This window comes from Hylaeus volcanicus, chromosome 5 (assembly GCF_026283585.1).
Source record: "Hylaeus volcanicus isolate JK05 chromosome 5, UHH_iyHylVolc1.0_haploid, whole genome shotgun sequence".
Lineage (NCBI taxonomy): Eukaryota > Metazoa > Arthropoda > Insecta > Hymenoptera > Colletidae > Hylaeus > Hylaeus volcanicus.
The window spans coordinates 24805119-24821807 of NC_071980.1; the positions used below are offsets into that span (position 1 = coordinate 24805119).

The 16689-nt window shown below is 45.6% G+C and overlaps 1 protein-coding gene and 1 long non-coding RNA gene across 8 annotated transcripts in view; one reads left to right on the top strand and one right to left on the bottom strand.

Moving 5' to 3' along the window:
• Positions 1-16568, bottom strand: part of LOC128877144 (uncharacterized) — a 30431-nt gene extending 13863 nt beyond the window's left edge. For 3 of the 7 annotated variants that reach the window (XM_054124194.1, XM_054124191.1, XM_054124193.1), the window contains exons 1-15: positions 15788-16568; positions 7939-8121; positions 5878-6018; positions 4688-4723; positions 3415-3597; positions 3197-3340; positions 2939-3121; positions 2714-2845; positions 2324-2638; positions 2034-2216; positions 1785-1916; positions 1352-1666; positions 952-1281; positions 555-875; positions 279-461 (exon numbers count right to left, since the gene is read on the bottom strand). In XM_054124194.1, the coding sequence (XP_053980169.1) occupies positions 279-461; positions 555-875; positions 952-1281; positions 1352-1666; positions 1785-1916; positions 2034-2216; positions 2324-2638; positions 2714-2845; positions 2939-3121; positions 3197-3340; positions 3415-3597; positions 4688-4723; positions 5878-6018; positions 7939-8121; positions 15788-16178 (3172 nt within the window). In that variant the 5' untranslated portion in view covers positions 16179-16568. The remainder of the gene's footprint in view (positions 1-278; positions 462-554; positions 876-951; positions 1282-1351; positions 1667-1784; positions 1917-2033; positions 2217-2323; positions 2639-2713; positions 2846-2938; positions 3122-3196; positions 3341-3414; positions 3598-4687; positions 4724-5877; positions 6019-7938; positions 8122-15787) is intronic. The other 4 variants (XM_054124195.1, XM_054124197.1, XM_054124196.1 and 1 more) reach the window with 3 other exon arrangements.
• Positions 4748-9603, top strand: LOC128877149 (uncharacterized). Its single transcript, XR_008457199.1, has 3 exons — positions 4748-5071; positions 8950-9205; positions 9502-9603. It is a non-coding gene; the product is annotated as an uncharacterized LOC128877149 (long non-coding RNA).
• Positions 16569-16689: the final 121 nt, after the last annotated feature.

Sequence of the window (16689 nt, forward strand, 5' to 3'; positions counted from 1 at the left end):
TTTTCTATTTACCGACACGTTTACTTTGTCAACCTTCGCACGATAAAATCTGAAACTAATTTCGCTTGCGGATAGAATTTTCAACTCAAAGAAGAACAATGGCGAAGAGGAGGATTTCTGATGGGGTTACAAAGCAGAAATCTTTACTGTCTTTGTTTCCTCCTCCGACTGGGTGAAACTGAAGATATCTCGCGTAAAGAAACAAAGAGGATTTAGCCGAGGGAACGCGGGTCTTGATCGTGATCGAACAAGCCAAGGAAAAAGCATTCGAGACTTACCGTCGTACATGATGGGGACGCCAGTCTCGTAATAAACGAGAGCCGGAAATGAGAACACGCCGATTTCGGCGGCTAATTTTGCGTCGTTCGACTTTACGAATTGAATACCGTGTTTGTCAGTGTCGTCATCAATGGTTTCTAGCTCCTCGAGAATTTCCGGACACGATTCGCATTTATCATCGTCTGTTAAATAAAATATTATCATACCAGAGTGTTCCAATAATCTTCGCGTCGTTCCAATATGTTACAGATGACGAGAATATTTAACGAACTTACAAAAGAATACAGCAAGATGCTCGACGTCGTTGATGAGGACCTGTAGCGTCTTCCTGTCGACGCTTTCGATCACATCCGGAGTTTGCGTACGAAGATCTAGGATCCATTCCAAAATTGCTTCTTCGTGCATCATGTCGCCGTTATAGACTTGACGGAATTTGTGTCTGTAAAACGCCAACGCCGGTAGACCAGGAAGATCGTACTCTTTCTCGATCCCATCGTCTGAGATCTTCACGAAATCGATATCTTTTTCCTCGCACTCGTCGTCGATGTTCTCCAGTTCCTGCAGGATCTTCTGGCTTTTTTTGTCACCTTCTTTGTCTGCGATGCGAAATCGGTTAAGGTAGACGATCACCTTAATCTACTTTAACGAATACGATAAGCGTCGTATACTCACAAAAGTAGACGACGATGTAATCGTTCTCTTCGAGGATGTTTTCCAGCATTTTGGCATTCACTTCCTCGATCTTCCCTGGGATTTCGAGGGTGTCCTCGTCGGTGATCCACGACAGCACTTCGTCTTCGTCCTCGATGTCGCCTTTAAAGATCAGTGGCTCCTTGTTTCTGAAGAAGGCCAACGTAGGAAAGCTTTTGATGCCGTGTTTCTTCGCGAATCCGGTGTCTTCCGTTGTGACGAAGATGATGCCTGTCTCGTCCAGCTCGTCGTCGATATTCTCGAGTTCTTCGAGAACTTTGTCGCACTCGTCACCATCCTCGCAGTCTCCGCCTGATAGACAACATCAAAGATAAAGGTTAATGGAACGAGGGACGAGAATATAACGAGGGTCTATGCTCACTGAAAAACGCGACAACATATTCGTGTTCTTCGATTAGATCGGCCAGGATCTCGTCCGTGACCTCCTCGATGGTGGCGGTGTTCTTCTGCTCGATGAGCCACTCGAGCACCTCGTCCTCGTTCAAGAGGTCTCCTTCGTAAATCGCCGGTATCTTGTTCTCGAAGTAGACCAAAGTCGGCAGATGATCGATACCGTATTCCTTCGCCTCGGCGTCATTGTCCATTCTAATGATGACTATGCCTTCCTTCTCGAGCTCGTCGTCGATGTTCTCCAGCTCGTTCAGGATACGTATGTCCTGCTTGTCATCCTTGTCGTCTACGAAAAGGAATCAATTCGTGTCTCGTTTTTGCTCGCGATCGACCAACAGCACCTACCTAACCGGTAACAGTGGAAGAATGTTAAAAGGAGGTAGAAAGACGAATCGATCGCTTACAAAACAGGACTGCCAAGTACGGTGAGGTCTCGATCAGCTTCTCCATCATCTCGTCTGTCACTTCCGGTATCTCTGTATGTTTCTTCTGATGCAGTAACCAGCCCAGCAGCTGATCCTCGTTCATCAAGTCCCCTGCGAAGCCCAGACTCTGTTATTTTAGTTAATTCCGTGTTTAAAAGTATGAAAAGCAAACGAGGCGGTCTCAACCCGGTAGATTGTACTCGAGCCAAGTAATTTGGAAACAAGTACCTTCGTATATGTGCGGTATTCTTCTCTCGAAGAGTACCAGTGTCGGGAAATTTTCGATGCCGTATTCTTTGGCCTCGTCCAGATCATGGATCTTCACAAACGCGATGTTGTGTTGGTCGCAGTCGTCGTCGATGTTCTCCAGTTCGGAAAGGATCTTCTGGCTTTTCTTCTGATCCTTGTCGTCTGTTTAAAATAACGAGAACGGTTAAATGGGTGAAAAACAATCGAAACACTCGATACAGATCTCTAGCTAGCTTAATCTGGGGACAGGAAGTAAATTAAGCACTGACAAAAGAGGACGGCTACGTGTGGCATCTTCTCGATGACCATGTCGAGCATTTCGTCGGTGATGTCCTCTATTTGATCGCTCTTGTGCTGTTGCTCGATCCATTTCAGAACCTTCTCCTCGTCTTCCAGATTCCCCTCGTACAAAGTTGGGATCCCCTTTTCGAAGTACAGCATGCTGGGAACCTTCTCGATACCGTATTCCTTTGCCTCCTCCGCGTTGTCTATCTTCACGAAGATCACTCCGAGCTGATCGCACTCGTCGTCGATGTTTTCCAATTCATTGAGAATCTTCTGAGACTTCCGATCGTTGTTGTCGTCTGCATCGAGAATTTCATTAGCGATTTTCCAAGTTAACCTGTGAAATAAACGTTCGAAAGAATCGAGAGACTCACAAAACAGCACGGCCAGAGTCTTTCCATCTTTGATCAGACGATCCAACATTTCGTCGGTAACGTCTTCGATCTCGTCCTTCTCCAGCTGCGACAGCAACCACTCTAATATTTCGTCCTCGTTTTCGACGTCACCTGCGATCAAAAAATTTCATTATAATTCATTTCCAACAGCGCGAGAAGTCACTGCACGTCAGTGTTGCCCGACTGCTCATACCACCTACCCACCATCGTAAACATTTGGGATCTGCTTCTCAAAGTAGACGATCGCAGGGACCGAATCGATTCCAAAGTCCTTCGACGCCTTTTCGTCATCGATCTTCACGAATTGGATACCATGCTTGTCGCAATCGTCGTCGATCTTCTCCAGCTCGGTCAGCACCTGCATCGAATCCTCGTCACCATGGTCGTCTGAAGAATTCACGAAAGAATCGCTTGTAAATCGAATCGTGGAGACAACGAAGCGATCAAGAGAAAGCTACGCACAGAATAGAACGACCAGGTTGTCGATGTTTCCGATCAGGGTCTGGAGGGTTTTCGAGGTGACGTCTTCGATCACGTCTTCTTCGTCCCCTGTGCTCTTGTTCCCTATGAGCCATTCCAAGACATCCTCTTCTCTGCTAAGCTCGTCTACGCAATATTACGTGAGATTTTATATGGGAGAATAAGTCGAATAAATTTGCGACTACGACAGCAATGCTTACGCTCGTAAATGATGGGAATTTGATGTCTGTAGTAGACTAAAACTGGAAGAGGGCCCAGATTGTATTCGTCCGCGAGCTGCTCGTCGGCGATCTTCACGAAACCGATGCCCAACTGGTCAGCTTCGTCGTCGATGTTCTCCAATTCTTGAAGGGCCTTCAGACACTTTTTGCAGTCTGGTTTGTCTGTCCCATTTGAAATAAAAAACAGTGTTATTGGGCGTTTCCTTTTGACGGTAGATCCGGAAACATCGAGTTGAACATCTTCGGGCCAAATAGGATCAAACATTCGATTCGAGATACTTTTGCTCTCTATCTTCTTTTTGGGGCGTTCCCTTTTTTTTAAAGAAAGTTTTGATAATTTGATCAAGCGTAGAAAATCCTATATTTGTCTACAAGTGAAATTCGATTGAACGTTTCGATGAAATCGAATCGTGTAAAAATTGCGTTACCGTTTAACTTTCTTTTTCAAATATTCTCGATCTACGAACAAGAACTACCCAGTCTAAGTGAGAATACACGTCGGATTAGTATGCAAAATTCCTCTCGAGTTATAGTTCACATTCATCTACTCTAAGGGGGGATGCACAATAATGCACATTCTACGATCTACATCACCATGTCTATCAATGCACACACGACACTGAATCAGTAATCGAATACTTTGCTTCTCCGTTTAATGCTTCTAACCGGGTAACGTAGGACTTCTTTCAGCCTTTAGCCGATTCGAAGTCCCTTATCGTTTCGTTCCGTTGACTCTCCTTTGGCGTTATTCCACGTTAACCGACTGGAATTTATTAAACAGTCCGAGTCACTTCAATTACTAATCGATTCGATAAATGCTCGTTTCGTATATAAACTCCATGAGAATTCGTCGCACATGTAACATCGACGAAATAATTAAAAAAACTCTTCTTCCTTCCTCGTCACCTTTTTCCTTCTGGATATCGAATTCCTCTACTACGATAGATAGAAACAGAGACAAATGCTGCAAGCGATGCAATGTGCTCAAAGTGTCAATTAAAAACCAGGTACTGGTTGATCGTTAAGTGTGTGTATCGGGAAGGTAAATACGTATATGGAGAACATACAACCGAGTACGAACCAGTTTGTTTAAGAATTTATCGTGAAAAATGTACAAACGGGGCTCAAGAATCAATCGCCTTCCTTGTTCTTCCAAAACAATCTGGCTCGTGCATCGTGGTGTGTGTACAAGCGTTGGAGATGAAAGCTGTATAACATTTAGAACAACGATGTCATTTAAATGTATACTTACTAGAACCGACGCCAGCACACCGCTGCGTATCCGGACCTATCCATACCAACACACACAAGAACGTTTCACATATATGTATTATTTACAAGTATGTTGCAAGTGATCGAATCGCAAAGTGGAGGGAGTCCCCGTCGAGGCGTTTGAAATTGCCAGGAGATTCGAAAGCTCGAACAAGATACGTCTGTTGTTCGCGAAGGGAATTTCGTTCGACTTCTGTGCCACTTTGCGATGCGTTAATCTTTCACAACGGACAACGACAAATTTTCGCAGACAATGGGAAAGAGACGAATACTGACAAGGGGATCGATGGGAATCGTTGGTAGGGGGACGTGACATCCATGGTGCTCTAAAGAAAAGACAATTTTCTAAGGCAGGATTCAGGAGGTATGTGGAATGTACGTACATCATAAATAAAAAAGAAATGAAAATATTTACAAAATGGACTATTTAGAATAAATGTTGATATTTCGATCAAGGATAGCGAAGGGATCTTTTAAATTAGGGATCGGTTTGGGTATCACGTAATGGATGTCGTTTAAAAACTATTTCCTGTTGATAACGTGACGATTAAGAAAAGAATTATTCGACATGGCGATGTTAAATGATCCACTCTTTGTGATTCTATTGCGTTAATTGCTCGGTGCTCGTAATTGTTGGAAATGTCGATGCGAGCTGCGGTGAACACAAAAAATAAGACGAAATAAATCTGTATTTGAACGAAACTTGTTATTGTAGCCGAGTTTACTGCGAGTTCTGTAAAGCCCTGTTAATCTTATGTACATTCACGATGTTAAGTACCTGTTGCCTTTGAACGGAAGACATTAGTAAGACAAAAAAAATAATAACAATAAAAGTGTGCGTTCTATGTACACAAACGAATCAAGAAATAATGTATCATACTTCAATATCTGATTGATAACAAACTGTGCTCACAACTGAAACACAGAATTCTGCGAGTAATCGTTAAATTCTACGCAACGAACGCTGTCGAGTGTGACATGATTGGCTGATTTTCACTGTTTTCGTCGAGAAGAGTGTCTACGTAAATTCAATGGAACGCGATGTGAAACTACATGTAGCGTGTCATACTTTTACACTCTTCCCGATGAAAGCGAATCTTACTTGGGGTGATAGAGAGAGAATCATGGTTGTAATATACGATCATACGAGGCACGAGAGAAAGAACTCACAGAAAAGGACTGCCACGAATTCCGTGTCCTCGACGATCTTCTCCAGAATTTTTGAGTTTACCTCTTCGATACGATCGGGCAGGTCCATTGCTTCTAGACTCGTCAAGAAGTCTAGCACGTTTTCTTCGTCCATCAAGTCACCTGAAAGTCGCAATTACGTAATAACGCTGCTCGATAATAATCGGACTTGGATTCCTCGGTTATTGAAACACGCGAGGAAAGTAAATAATTTTTCCAGCATCATCGCGAAATAAAAAGAGGATTAGGTTACCATTGTATGGATACCGGTGTAGACTCAAAGAGTTAATAATACACCTCTAATTGCGATTTCCTGCCGCTTCTGTTTACCATCCCGAGACGTCGAAAATAGACTGCTATCGCGGTGCGTTGCATTTGGTACAATAGAAATAGATACAACCTGTCGTTACATCATCGAACGAAAATCTACCGAAACGTTCCGGTGAAAGCCAATGCAACGGATTCGTTTTCGCTTTTCCCAGTTCACCTTGGACCGGACGTTCGAGATATTCGGTCCATCGAGTTAATAAATCTCCGCGATCTCGTTGCCAAACCCGGGCTTTAGTGGCAACAATGTAGCGGGATTGATGATCACACCTGTACCGCGTCTGCTTCCGCGTCGAGTGTCCAAGTGCGTTCAATTTCGGATTTTCTCCGTCTGGACGCGTGAACGACGCAACATCGTTTCATTTAACGTCTTTGCCGTTCGACGTTTATGTCGGAGATAATCAGACTATTACTTTCCGAATCTAGAATCTTAGAAAGTAACGCGCTAATTGCTACACGGAATGCGACTTCCGCGTAGTTTTACGCAGAGAATACTTCTTCGAATCTATCATTTAAATATCGGTCGTTTTAGTTGACCGTATGTAAATAATCATGCAGTGTTTACATTGGATCAGTAGCATCCACTCTATTCGCGAGCACCTCTATCATTGACAATGCCGCATTGTAGCAGGACGTTTTCGTTGTCGAGCGAATCAAAGCGCCTCTCGATCTAAATGTAGAGAGCTAGACAGCCAGCAGCTCAATGAAACCGTAAGATACAGTACATGGCACGCTGCATCGTGTCATTACGTAACGCGCATTCCATGCACTTTATTAATTTCCTCTTTTCGTTGAGGAGTCATCAGCCAAAAGAAATTACGCCGCGAGACCGCGACTCGATCGCGCGGATCCGTACAAGGCGGAAGATCACGGATCGCGGTACGCATCGAAGGGGTTGGTATGTTGAACAAATCTCGAGCACACGGATAGCTGCTGTTTTACAGACTAACCTCACCAAATACCAAAACTTGGGAGCGCTGCCAGAGAACGAAGGTGGTCAGACTTACCGCGCGAGGTGTAACCGTTCCGCGAAAATCTGAGATCCACGATTTTTCGTTCGATGAGCACGTACGTAACGTTTGGTTTCGTTGTCGATAGAATTCGACGAGACGCCAGTGTTTCTGGACCGTCGTCACGCGTCCAAATGTTATTGGAATAGGTTTACCTCGAGTTTATGGCACAAAGCATCGGAAAACGCGCGGCGTTGTTTCTCTCGAGGTACTTTTGCTTGAGACTTTGAGAAAATTCAAAAAAGTTCTTAGCATCGACCATTGGATCCCATTTCTTGCAACCTCGTATTTAAGGTCCAATTTAATAAGCATTTCGATGCAAAGAGTAGAACACAACGCGCCGCGGCGTTGCAGGTAGTTAATTGTCTGACCATTGCAGACCCTTTCTACTGGAACCAGTAGAGCACGCACATCGCGAAAATTCGAGAATATCAGCGATTGTTCCGTTGATTCTGGGTCAAGTACTATACCGCGGCGAGTCTCGAACCTTGTTTCTCATACCTGGCAAGGTTACCGAGATCGCGGCCGGATTCCAATAAAAGTTTGGCGAACTTTCAGCCATTTGGAATCATTGCTACCCGTTGTTGTTCGTCGTAAGCGCGAATGCTATGTAAATATTTAACGAAATCGCGTTCGATTGTTCATCGCGCTGTAAATACGAGGTGCGTGCCGAACGAATAAAATTCAAATGTTTGGCGAGTCTAACCTTCGTAAATGATTGGTTCCTTTTCGCGGAAATACGTGAGGGCTGGGAAGTTTTTGATGCCATACTGCTTGGCCAGTCGTTTGTCGTTGATTTTCACGAAGTCGACCCCGAAGTGGTCCGTGTCGTCGTCGATCTTCTCCAGTTCGGCTAGCACCTTGTCGCATGTTATGCAGCTTCTCGCATCTGAAAAAGTAGTCGCGTTGGGTGATTAGCGACACTCACGATTTCGCGCTTTTTTGACGAGTTATGGAAAACTTTAAACGAGTACGATTTAAATGAAAATGGATAATCTACTATTTCAACTCTTTATCAAGCGTAAAATTCAAGTCTCAAACGCTTCGACGCATTAATGCTGTAAGAAACCTTTGGCGAACGGGAGTTAACGATCAATTCCCGCGAGCACATCCTTGAAATCAGCCTAGCGTTACAGAAGAAGGAAAGGTAATCCTTCTTACGCGAGTTTTATGCTTATCGTTCGTGGCTTGGCAGTTCCGAGCGTTCTTGGCCGGCTCGGCTCCGTTCCTCTCGCTGGCGCGGCGGACGAGCTGCGCGGGTGTTGGGTTACAATCATTGGATATGGACAGCAAGGTATCTCTCGAACGTTTTCTCTATCGATCCTTCTTACCGCAGCCATCAAAATCTCGCCTCAATGACAACGACAGAAGCTACCACGCGAGATCCATGAAAGAAACCGAAAGAATTGGCGCTCCCCACCATTTTTGGCGAAGACATCCCAGGAATAGAGTCAAGAAAATCATTCGTTCTCGAGTCATTTTCCTTCGTTTCTGATTCTCCTTTTTTTCGCTCGTCTTTTCCCATCCCTGGTTCCATTTTAAATTCTATTTTCGCAAAGCTGTTTCCAATCGTTGACACGCAACAGTCGTGTCGCTTTGATGGACAACGCATCCCTGTTACCGTGTTGATTGCGTATGTTTTGTATTTTATTTGCCAGTCGACCGTATTTCTCGTTTGTTGGTATGTATCGTCGAAGCAATAACATTTGGCTTGCAGGCACCCCCGCACGAAGTCTGGCAACGTATGATTAGAGCTGAAAAAGAGAGGATACAGCAACACGTCCAAAGAAGAGCGAGGAAGAGCGAACAGCCGAGTCGTTGAAAAACGTGTGCCAGTTAAGTTGGACCGACTCCACTGGCTGCGTTCTTAATAGAGGAAAGTTAAGAGAAATTGTGTGGCAATGATTGTCGAGTAACGCGGAAAAACTTCTTCGGGGTTCGCTAAATGCCACAACGGGTTACGCTTCGGAATGGTAATTGATGCCCATGTACTAAAGATATTTTGAGGGATTTTAAAACTTTGAAATTTCTAAACTTTCTAAATTTTGAAAAATAGTACAATTCTGTTATCTACGAAACTGTCTAGACAAACGGAGGGCAGTTTTCTTAATTTTTAAACTTACGAGCATTTCCTATCCCCGACGATGACTCGAAATTTTCATCGGTCCGTTGTTTAGCAATCAATTTAAATAACGAAAAACTTGGAGTTTTTAGTTATTTCGGGTTGGAAACCGTATGCATCTATAACAATGATTCTGTTATTCAACAGGCCACCTACATAAGACCCGAAGATTTACCGGCTGCGAAAACTATCTCGAACTGATCTTCCCGGTGAAGCAGAGACTCGCAAACAAATATAAATAGAGCGACACAAAACAATTCTATTTTTATTTCTCATCGTGTCCACCCACCCGTTCCACTCCTAAACGGATCGGCGAATCGGGAGCGAAAAATAAGCGATACCCGCTGAAACTCGATTTCACGTTTAGCCTATCAGCTTATCTCCTATTTTTATTTATTTCTATTATTTTTCGTCGTATCCGGTTGCTCTCTCCGAGTAACTAAGCAGTGCGATACTATCCGCTCCGCAATCATCGACAAACGTAAGATGATCGATGAGTTCACAATTTAAAAATAATCCTTTATTTGACCAAGGAAACCTTCAACACGGGTTGGAACGAACTATACCGTCGAAGTTATATTCATATCTTATGATACGTGCCGTATGTTCTACGATCGCTAATTATTTGTAAACGTTCCCACGATGTTCCGTCAAACATTTCAGTCCGTTCTCGTGACAGGAATAGTACCCGCCTAAAATTTCTAACATCACTGTCTTCCGCAAGGACAGATGAGGAGTGGGCGCGACACAGAAAACGACAGCATCTCGAATGCAAGGTTAAATCGGTTGGTCGTTCGCGGGAATTTTTATCGATCGCGTATAAATAAGAAACACCAAGAAATAAAAATAACAGAATGACTAGAATTATTTCGAATATTTCGAACTGTAGATTAAAATAGGTGGAAGGCATGTAGCTATAAAAATGTAAAAAAAAATTGGAAGAGGCTCGACGACCCCTTCGAAACCTATGAGTCGCGAGAGACTCGACGGAAACGTTTGGCGCCACCGTGTACGTTTGAATGGCCCGCGCGAGAAAATACCCGCTGATATCAGCGTGGACCAAGAATACACGCTGGTGGCCGCGATATCCCAGCCTTGCCGCGACTGGAGATCTTCGTATAATCGGTGGACCACGTGCCGGTGCTCTTCGACGTTTCAAGGTGGCGGTATCGAGGTACTTAGGTGTCCGCGCACGCTCCCAAGTGGTGGCAACCCACCTTCGTGTTCCTTCGCTGCGCAGGAGAAACAGAGACGACGAGATCGAACCGACGGCCAGTGCCTAGTTTACGAGCCACTAAAAATACGAGAACGAACGGCCTCGCCGCGACGCCGTCGACGACGACATTTTACTCTCCGGCGTTCCTCACGGACGTCTTCCCGCGAAGGGCGCTCGCGTGATTTCTCGCTTGACGCGGCTGACGAAGACGTCGGCGTTGTCTGCAAGGTGTGCGTTAGCAACCTCGTTACAGAACTTTCCCATACCAGCTGGGAACTGTGTCAATGTCTCTCCGGCCAAATTTTTTCAAGAATTGAATTGCAACGCTGTCGTACGTTTAATAAATAAATACATTTCCTAGACGGAGCGTTGACCGTTCGAGGAAGCGATCCGGAACGCTGTAGACGTTCGAGATGGTTCGAATTTCCTGGCTGATCTCGAGACGATTTTTTTATCGATCGAAGAGCATACCTGGAGTCGATAGCTTTATTTATACCGGAAGAAACATTCGAAGCATATCTTCATGGTCCCAGACCGTCGCTAAAGATAGCCACTCAATCGGTCGTATTTCTTGTCTCGCGTAGACGCGTGAGTCTGCGATTGTGTCGGTATTGGTGAGCTTCAAAGCGTGAACCGACGATTGGGGACAAAGCGTGGGTGTCCTGAGCTTGCGCTACCGCTCAGGTAAACCTGTGTGTGGTTCTGCGGACGCTGGTGTCGTTCCAGCACGTGCAGCGATCGCTATTCTCCGACGGAAACGCGCGCGAGCGAAACCTGTGGATCGTATATCTTTCGTTCAAGGATAAAAACGCTAACAGATCTAAGAAATTTCGATATTTCGTCGAGTCGCAACTGCCTGGTTTGTTGAATTTTCAATGGAAGTATGTCTCGTGTATCTCCACTGCAGATAAAGAATGGTATATTCACTCCTACTAACAGGCCGTTAAGCGATCTCAGAATGCGAAAGAAAATACTAGTTTATGATGTAAGTAGCAACGACATGCTCAAACAAACACGTCGGCCATCCACTGCTGAATAAACAACGTATAATAACGCGTACATATAAACATGCGCGTATATACATATGGGTAACGCGATTTGTTGGCAGAGGATCAAGCGTGCTTATCGCTGAATTAGCAATTTTCTCATTCTGAGTTTTTCCTGGCAAGCTAATAATTAAATTACGTCTCGCCGCGCACAGGTGGTCGAGCGTCGTAGACACAACAAGATCGCTTCTAAAACGATGATTCGTCCGCTATTAAATAACCGAGTCGAAGATCCAGTTCGATACATCTTTGAATATATGGAAAATTTCGAATTTCCAGTCGCAGTTTCGAGTAACGATTCAACGTCACTCATGACGATGAAAGTGAAACGCGAGACGATAGTTAAACTGGTTACGCGCGTCTAGTAAAACGGGATTGTTTATTAGTGGAAGGATACGCGTTGAAAAGTCATTTCGTGCCTGTCAAATTAAACATCTGTAAGTCAATGGGATGTATTTCTGTTACAACGACTTCTCATTTTAACAGGAGAAGGGGAAAGAAGCTCGTGTTGCGTTCGACAATGGCGTTCGTTAGTTTTACCAAGAAACGTAGTCCGAGGGTGAAATGTCTCAAATAAACTATACTTTAAACTGAACTTCAAAGACTGCTTCTAATAATAAGTTACAGCAATCGGAAGATAACCGTCCCGTTTGCGCGTCAGGGCGGTAATGGGGCGCAGCCGAAAGTCGGGGAGACTTTGCCTTAATTGATGGGGCGGAAAGAGCCCGTCTTTCGGGAAGCTCCGAACGAGGGAGCGCATCTGGAAATATCTACTCGAGAGGCCCGCGTCTTCCGGTGCGCGTCACGAATCTTTTATAATCGCTCTGCTCTCGTAACGCAGTAAGACGAAACTTCCGTTTTCCCCTAAGTATCAAACGCTTATTATACGAGAGGCGTCCTTTCACTCGTATCATCTTAATTTAGTTTGAACGAAAAGAAACCTACGTGCGACGTTTTAAAATCAGATTCGCGGAAACCCTTTTCCCAGTTAGAATATCATCGAAACGAGACACGAAGCAAGAAAAAGCTCAGTTCGCGGCGTGAAGAAGAGGCGAGGACACGGCGGCTGGAAATAGGTTCGACTCGCGAGCTCGTCGTCCGGGTCTTCTCGCGTCTAGCCTTCGTAAAGGCTCGTCCAGGTCTTTCGACGACTATTCGTCCTCGATCTCCTCGAAACAGGGCTTGCGTGTAGGATCGGCGTCGTCTCCAGGACGACGGTCTCTCTCGTGACGGCTGAGAACTGCGAGTGTGCAGGGTGGCCGAGGACGGTATGTTTTCAGGCGAGACGATAGCGAGATGCTCCGCGGCAAGAGCTAAAATAACTCGAACGTGTGCTAAAAGCGGCGGCTACCGGAGCGCCGGCCTTGCTAACAGCGCTTTCGAGTATTGCTCTTTCCTGCCGATCGACCAGATCCCGGCTGGCCGAGGGTTTCTCTAAAAATGCCCGAATAATAATCCACCGGCGAAGAAAGAGAGAAAGAGAGTGCGAGATTTGGCGTCCCTATCTCCTAGCGTACTATTTTTACGGGAGCCGCGTGAAAGAGCCACGAAAAGTTATCGCGAGTCCCACCGGTGTATTTTGAGAGTGTTCGTTACGTCATTGCGCGAAGAAGCGGCTACGAATCGTTGGGAAGTGGCGTACGAACGTAGCGCGAGGAACGCGAAACCTCGTTTCCCGAAAAAACGCTGGGAGGTGGGAGCGACTCGGTGCATTCTCTGGGGATCGATCTCGATCGACGGGGTCGCGATCGATGCGCGGAGAAGAACGGGCGCGCGGACTCGTCGAGAGACGACATCGTTTCTTCCTGGCAAGGTTGTCTCCCGAGTTCTCAACGCGTCATCTTGGTTATTTCGTCGTTGGACTCTTACATCAGATGGTATTATGAAAACGTGATTCAGGGGTAAATCACGAGAAGAATGCGGCGACCGCGTCGGGAGAACAGGTTGTCAAGAGGGTTGCCCGTTGGCTTCGAAAGATCTAGCCCTTACTGGCCGATGCTACCGTTGCGTGTGCCACGTTGATCGTCATGCTCTAGTTTACCGTATTTCTGACACAGTGATTCTCAACGTTCGTTCGTCTTCGATCGTTCGATTCGATGATCTCGTCGATGAAATAGGGAGGGTGTCTAACCTAAGATAAATTTGTAAAATTGTAAAAAAGGTTCGACGAAAGTTCCAATGATTTCGATGCAAATTGTATATCTGTAGCATAACTTCTTATCATCGTGATTTTCAAGCGCAACGAGAGCGTCACCATTGCATCGATGAAATTAAATCAACGGCTGGCAACGCGTCTTGATATACCAAGACGCGACTAATTTGTGTACGAGTGCGTCACACCGGTGAGTCAGTGGCCGCTGCGTTTCCATTGAGGTAATCAAATCTGATCAACTTCTTAAGTTCCCAGCCACCAACCGAACTGTAACCTTATCTTTGACTCGAATCATTTGGTTGCTCCAGGGAAAATTCGCGCCTTCCTCTAGCGGGCAGCTCTTGCTTGCGAAAGTGCGATTTTGATCGATCTTAAGCAATTTTTTATTTCTTCGCTTTATATCCGACAGTTCGGTCCATTGTATCAATTATTACATTCTCGGAGTTGGTCGCGAAATCTTGCGTTTGACCAGAGACGACTTGTCCTACTGAGTGGACTGAGTCCACTTGGCAAGAGGAGAGAATTTAATACCCGTTGTTAATTGTCATACGAACGCAATCCGTACGCATGACGCGCATGTTGCTAGCTGTATAATTTGTTACTTCGATGACGATATCTCTTCAGGAACCATTCGAAATTACGGCAGAAAGTTGCGTGAAAAAAGGAACGAACATGTCTCGGAGGTCTGCGAGCCCACGATCGATACGATCGATCTTTTTCCAATTTTAATCGAAACAAACGTGCACAGGACGTTAAGCCAGCGACTCGAACGAGTAACAGAAGCGTCAATCTTCTACCGCGAGATTTATTTATAACACGCACACGCGCGTCCCCGTCTTGGTACATTAAACCGTTCGCATATTGACGACTCACTTGTCGTCATTGCACGCAAAACGATCTCAATGACGAATCCCGTTCTGAAATTCTGGCTTTCATCGACACCCACTACAGCACGGCCACGGATTACATAATTCGCTGACACCGAAGAAGAAGACTAGAGGAAGAACGACAGAGGGTACATGCGGCTTTTCGTGGCCGAGACAATTTTACCTATGGAGAAGAAAGTCCAACCCTTCCTCGAAAACGTTACTACAAACAAAATATATCGATGGGAACGTAGGTGTATCGATTAGAATTTAAACGATAATTCTATCGTTATCGAGCGTTCACCACTGTAAAATGCGAATATATAAAATCTAATTCCAATCAAATTTTTTCCCGAGCAGATCACTTTCGATAATCGAGGTTCAGATTGTAATAGAGTCGCTGAACCTAGAGGAATGCAGGAGGCAGAAAAGAGGGAGAGAGTACGTGGTGCGAAGTACCCCGAAGAATTCGATGGCCAAACGAGAATCAAAAGGGCACGCTATAGACGAGTTACGTAAGGTTGAAGCTCTGCCACGTGTCGGCGGACGTAGCGTTGATTTCGTATTTTCTGAACCCACTTTCGTAACATAGTTGAACCGTATTTCCAAAAATTAGTAGTCATGAAAGTTCCTCGATCCAGAACACCGTTCCGAATAGACGTATTGAACGAAACGTTTCACCGCGTTAATCATTGGGGGGGTTGCTCGTCGAATAAATGAAAATTATCCCACTTTCCGAAAATTATCTAATTCACCTGTTAGGAGCACGTGCAAGCGGGACACGTGCTCATAAATATATCTGACATTTCTTCGCTCTAGATACAGCGATTTCCCGAAATATCTTCCCGAATCCCTCGGAGGATAATATAGAACTGTTATACATTACTCGTTCAGAAGTTCATGTAGCGTTTCTTTCCAAAAATACATTGAAAGATGCTTTCGAAAAACCCTTATCCTTGAAAAGAATTGTAACAACGCGCGAAGAAATAAAAGAGACTTTGAAGGTTACCAGCGGCGAAGCGATCACGATCACCGTTCGATTCCACCCCCGCCAAAAGAGGACCTTCCTCTGGCCGCTCTGGAGAAAATGTACGCCGCAAGGGAATCTACCGCGTAAGGGTGAAAATGTGACGGTCTCCTGGCGGACACTTACACCAATACACGGCAACAAAATCCTTCTCGTTGAGGAGCCGCTCGAGTTGCTTCGCGTTGACTTCCTCGATGACAGGTTCCGCGTCCTTGTGAGACCCTTTGCCACGCGGTTCGTCCGATTTCGTCTTTGCGACGGCGTCCACGGTGCCCAGGAGGGCGCATATCACCGAGAGTATACCGAGAAGAACGAACGTCTTCGAGTATCCCATCGGCATCGTTGACCTGCAGGTAGTACTCCTCCTTCGTCTCCGCCAGCACCACCACCACCGGCCGAACCGTACCGCCGAAACGTCGTTCGCCGTCGACATCGCCGCACTGACTGGCACACCGGCTATTTTTGATTTTTCGGACAGCGCCGCAACCACGACGGCCACGCCACCCGTCACGATCATCTCCACCGTTCTCGTGCGAGGACGTCGCCGTTTTCAGCTTCCTCGCGCCACCCCCTGGCGCGAGCGACCAGGAGGGCTTCGGGGGACATCCTAGGGGATGCTGCACCGACGGTTCCTTCGCTTCGATCCCACTCAAACATCTGGAAGCTCTTGTACACGACGTATCTCTCAAAAATAATCTCGCGTTGCTGTTGCTCGCACATGTTAAAGACAAAAACGAGTTTACCATGGCACGATTGATGGCAACCCTCCGATGACGGTACGGGGAGAGCTGCTTGCCCCAGAAGCGGTTTTATCGATTTTACCGAGCTATGATATTCGATAAAAATATACAGGGTAGGGCAATAACTATTACCACCTCGAATATCTTCGAAACTATAAGTTCCATAGAAATACGTACTGAAATAAAATTAGCTCGCTATTACTCACGACGAAGGATCGTTCGGACAATCTTTCGTCGCGAGTAATACCGATTACCAGTTCCCACCAGTGCTGAAAATGTTAATTCTGG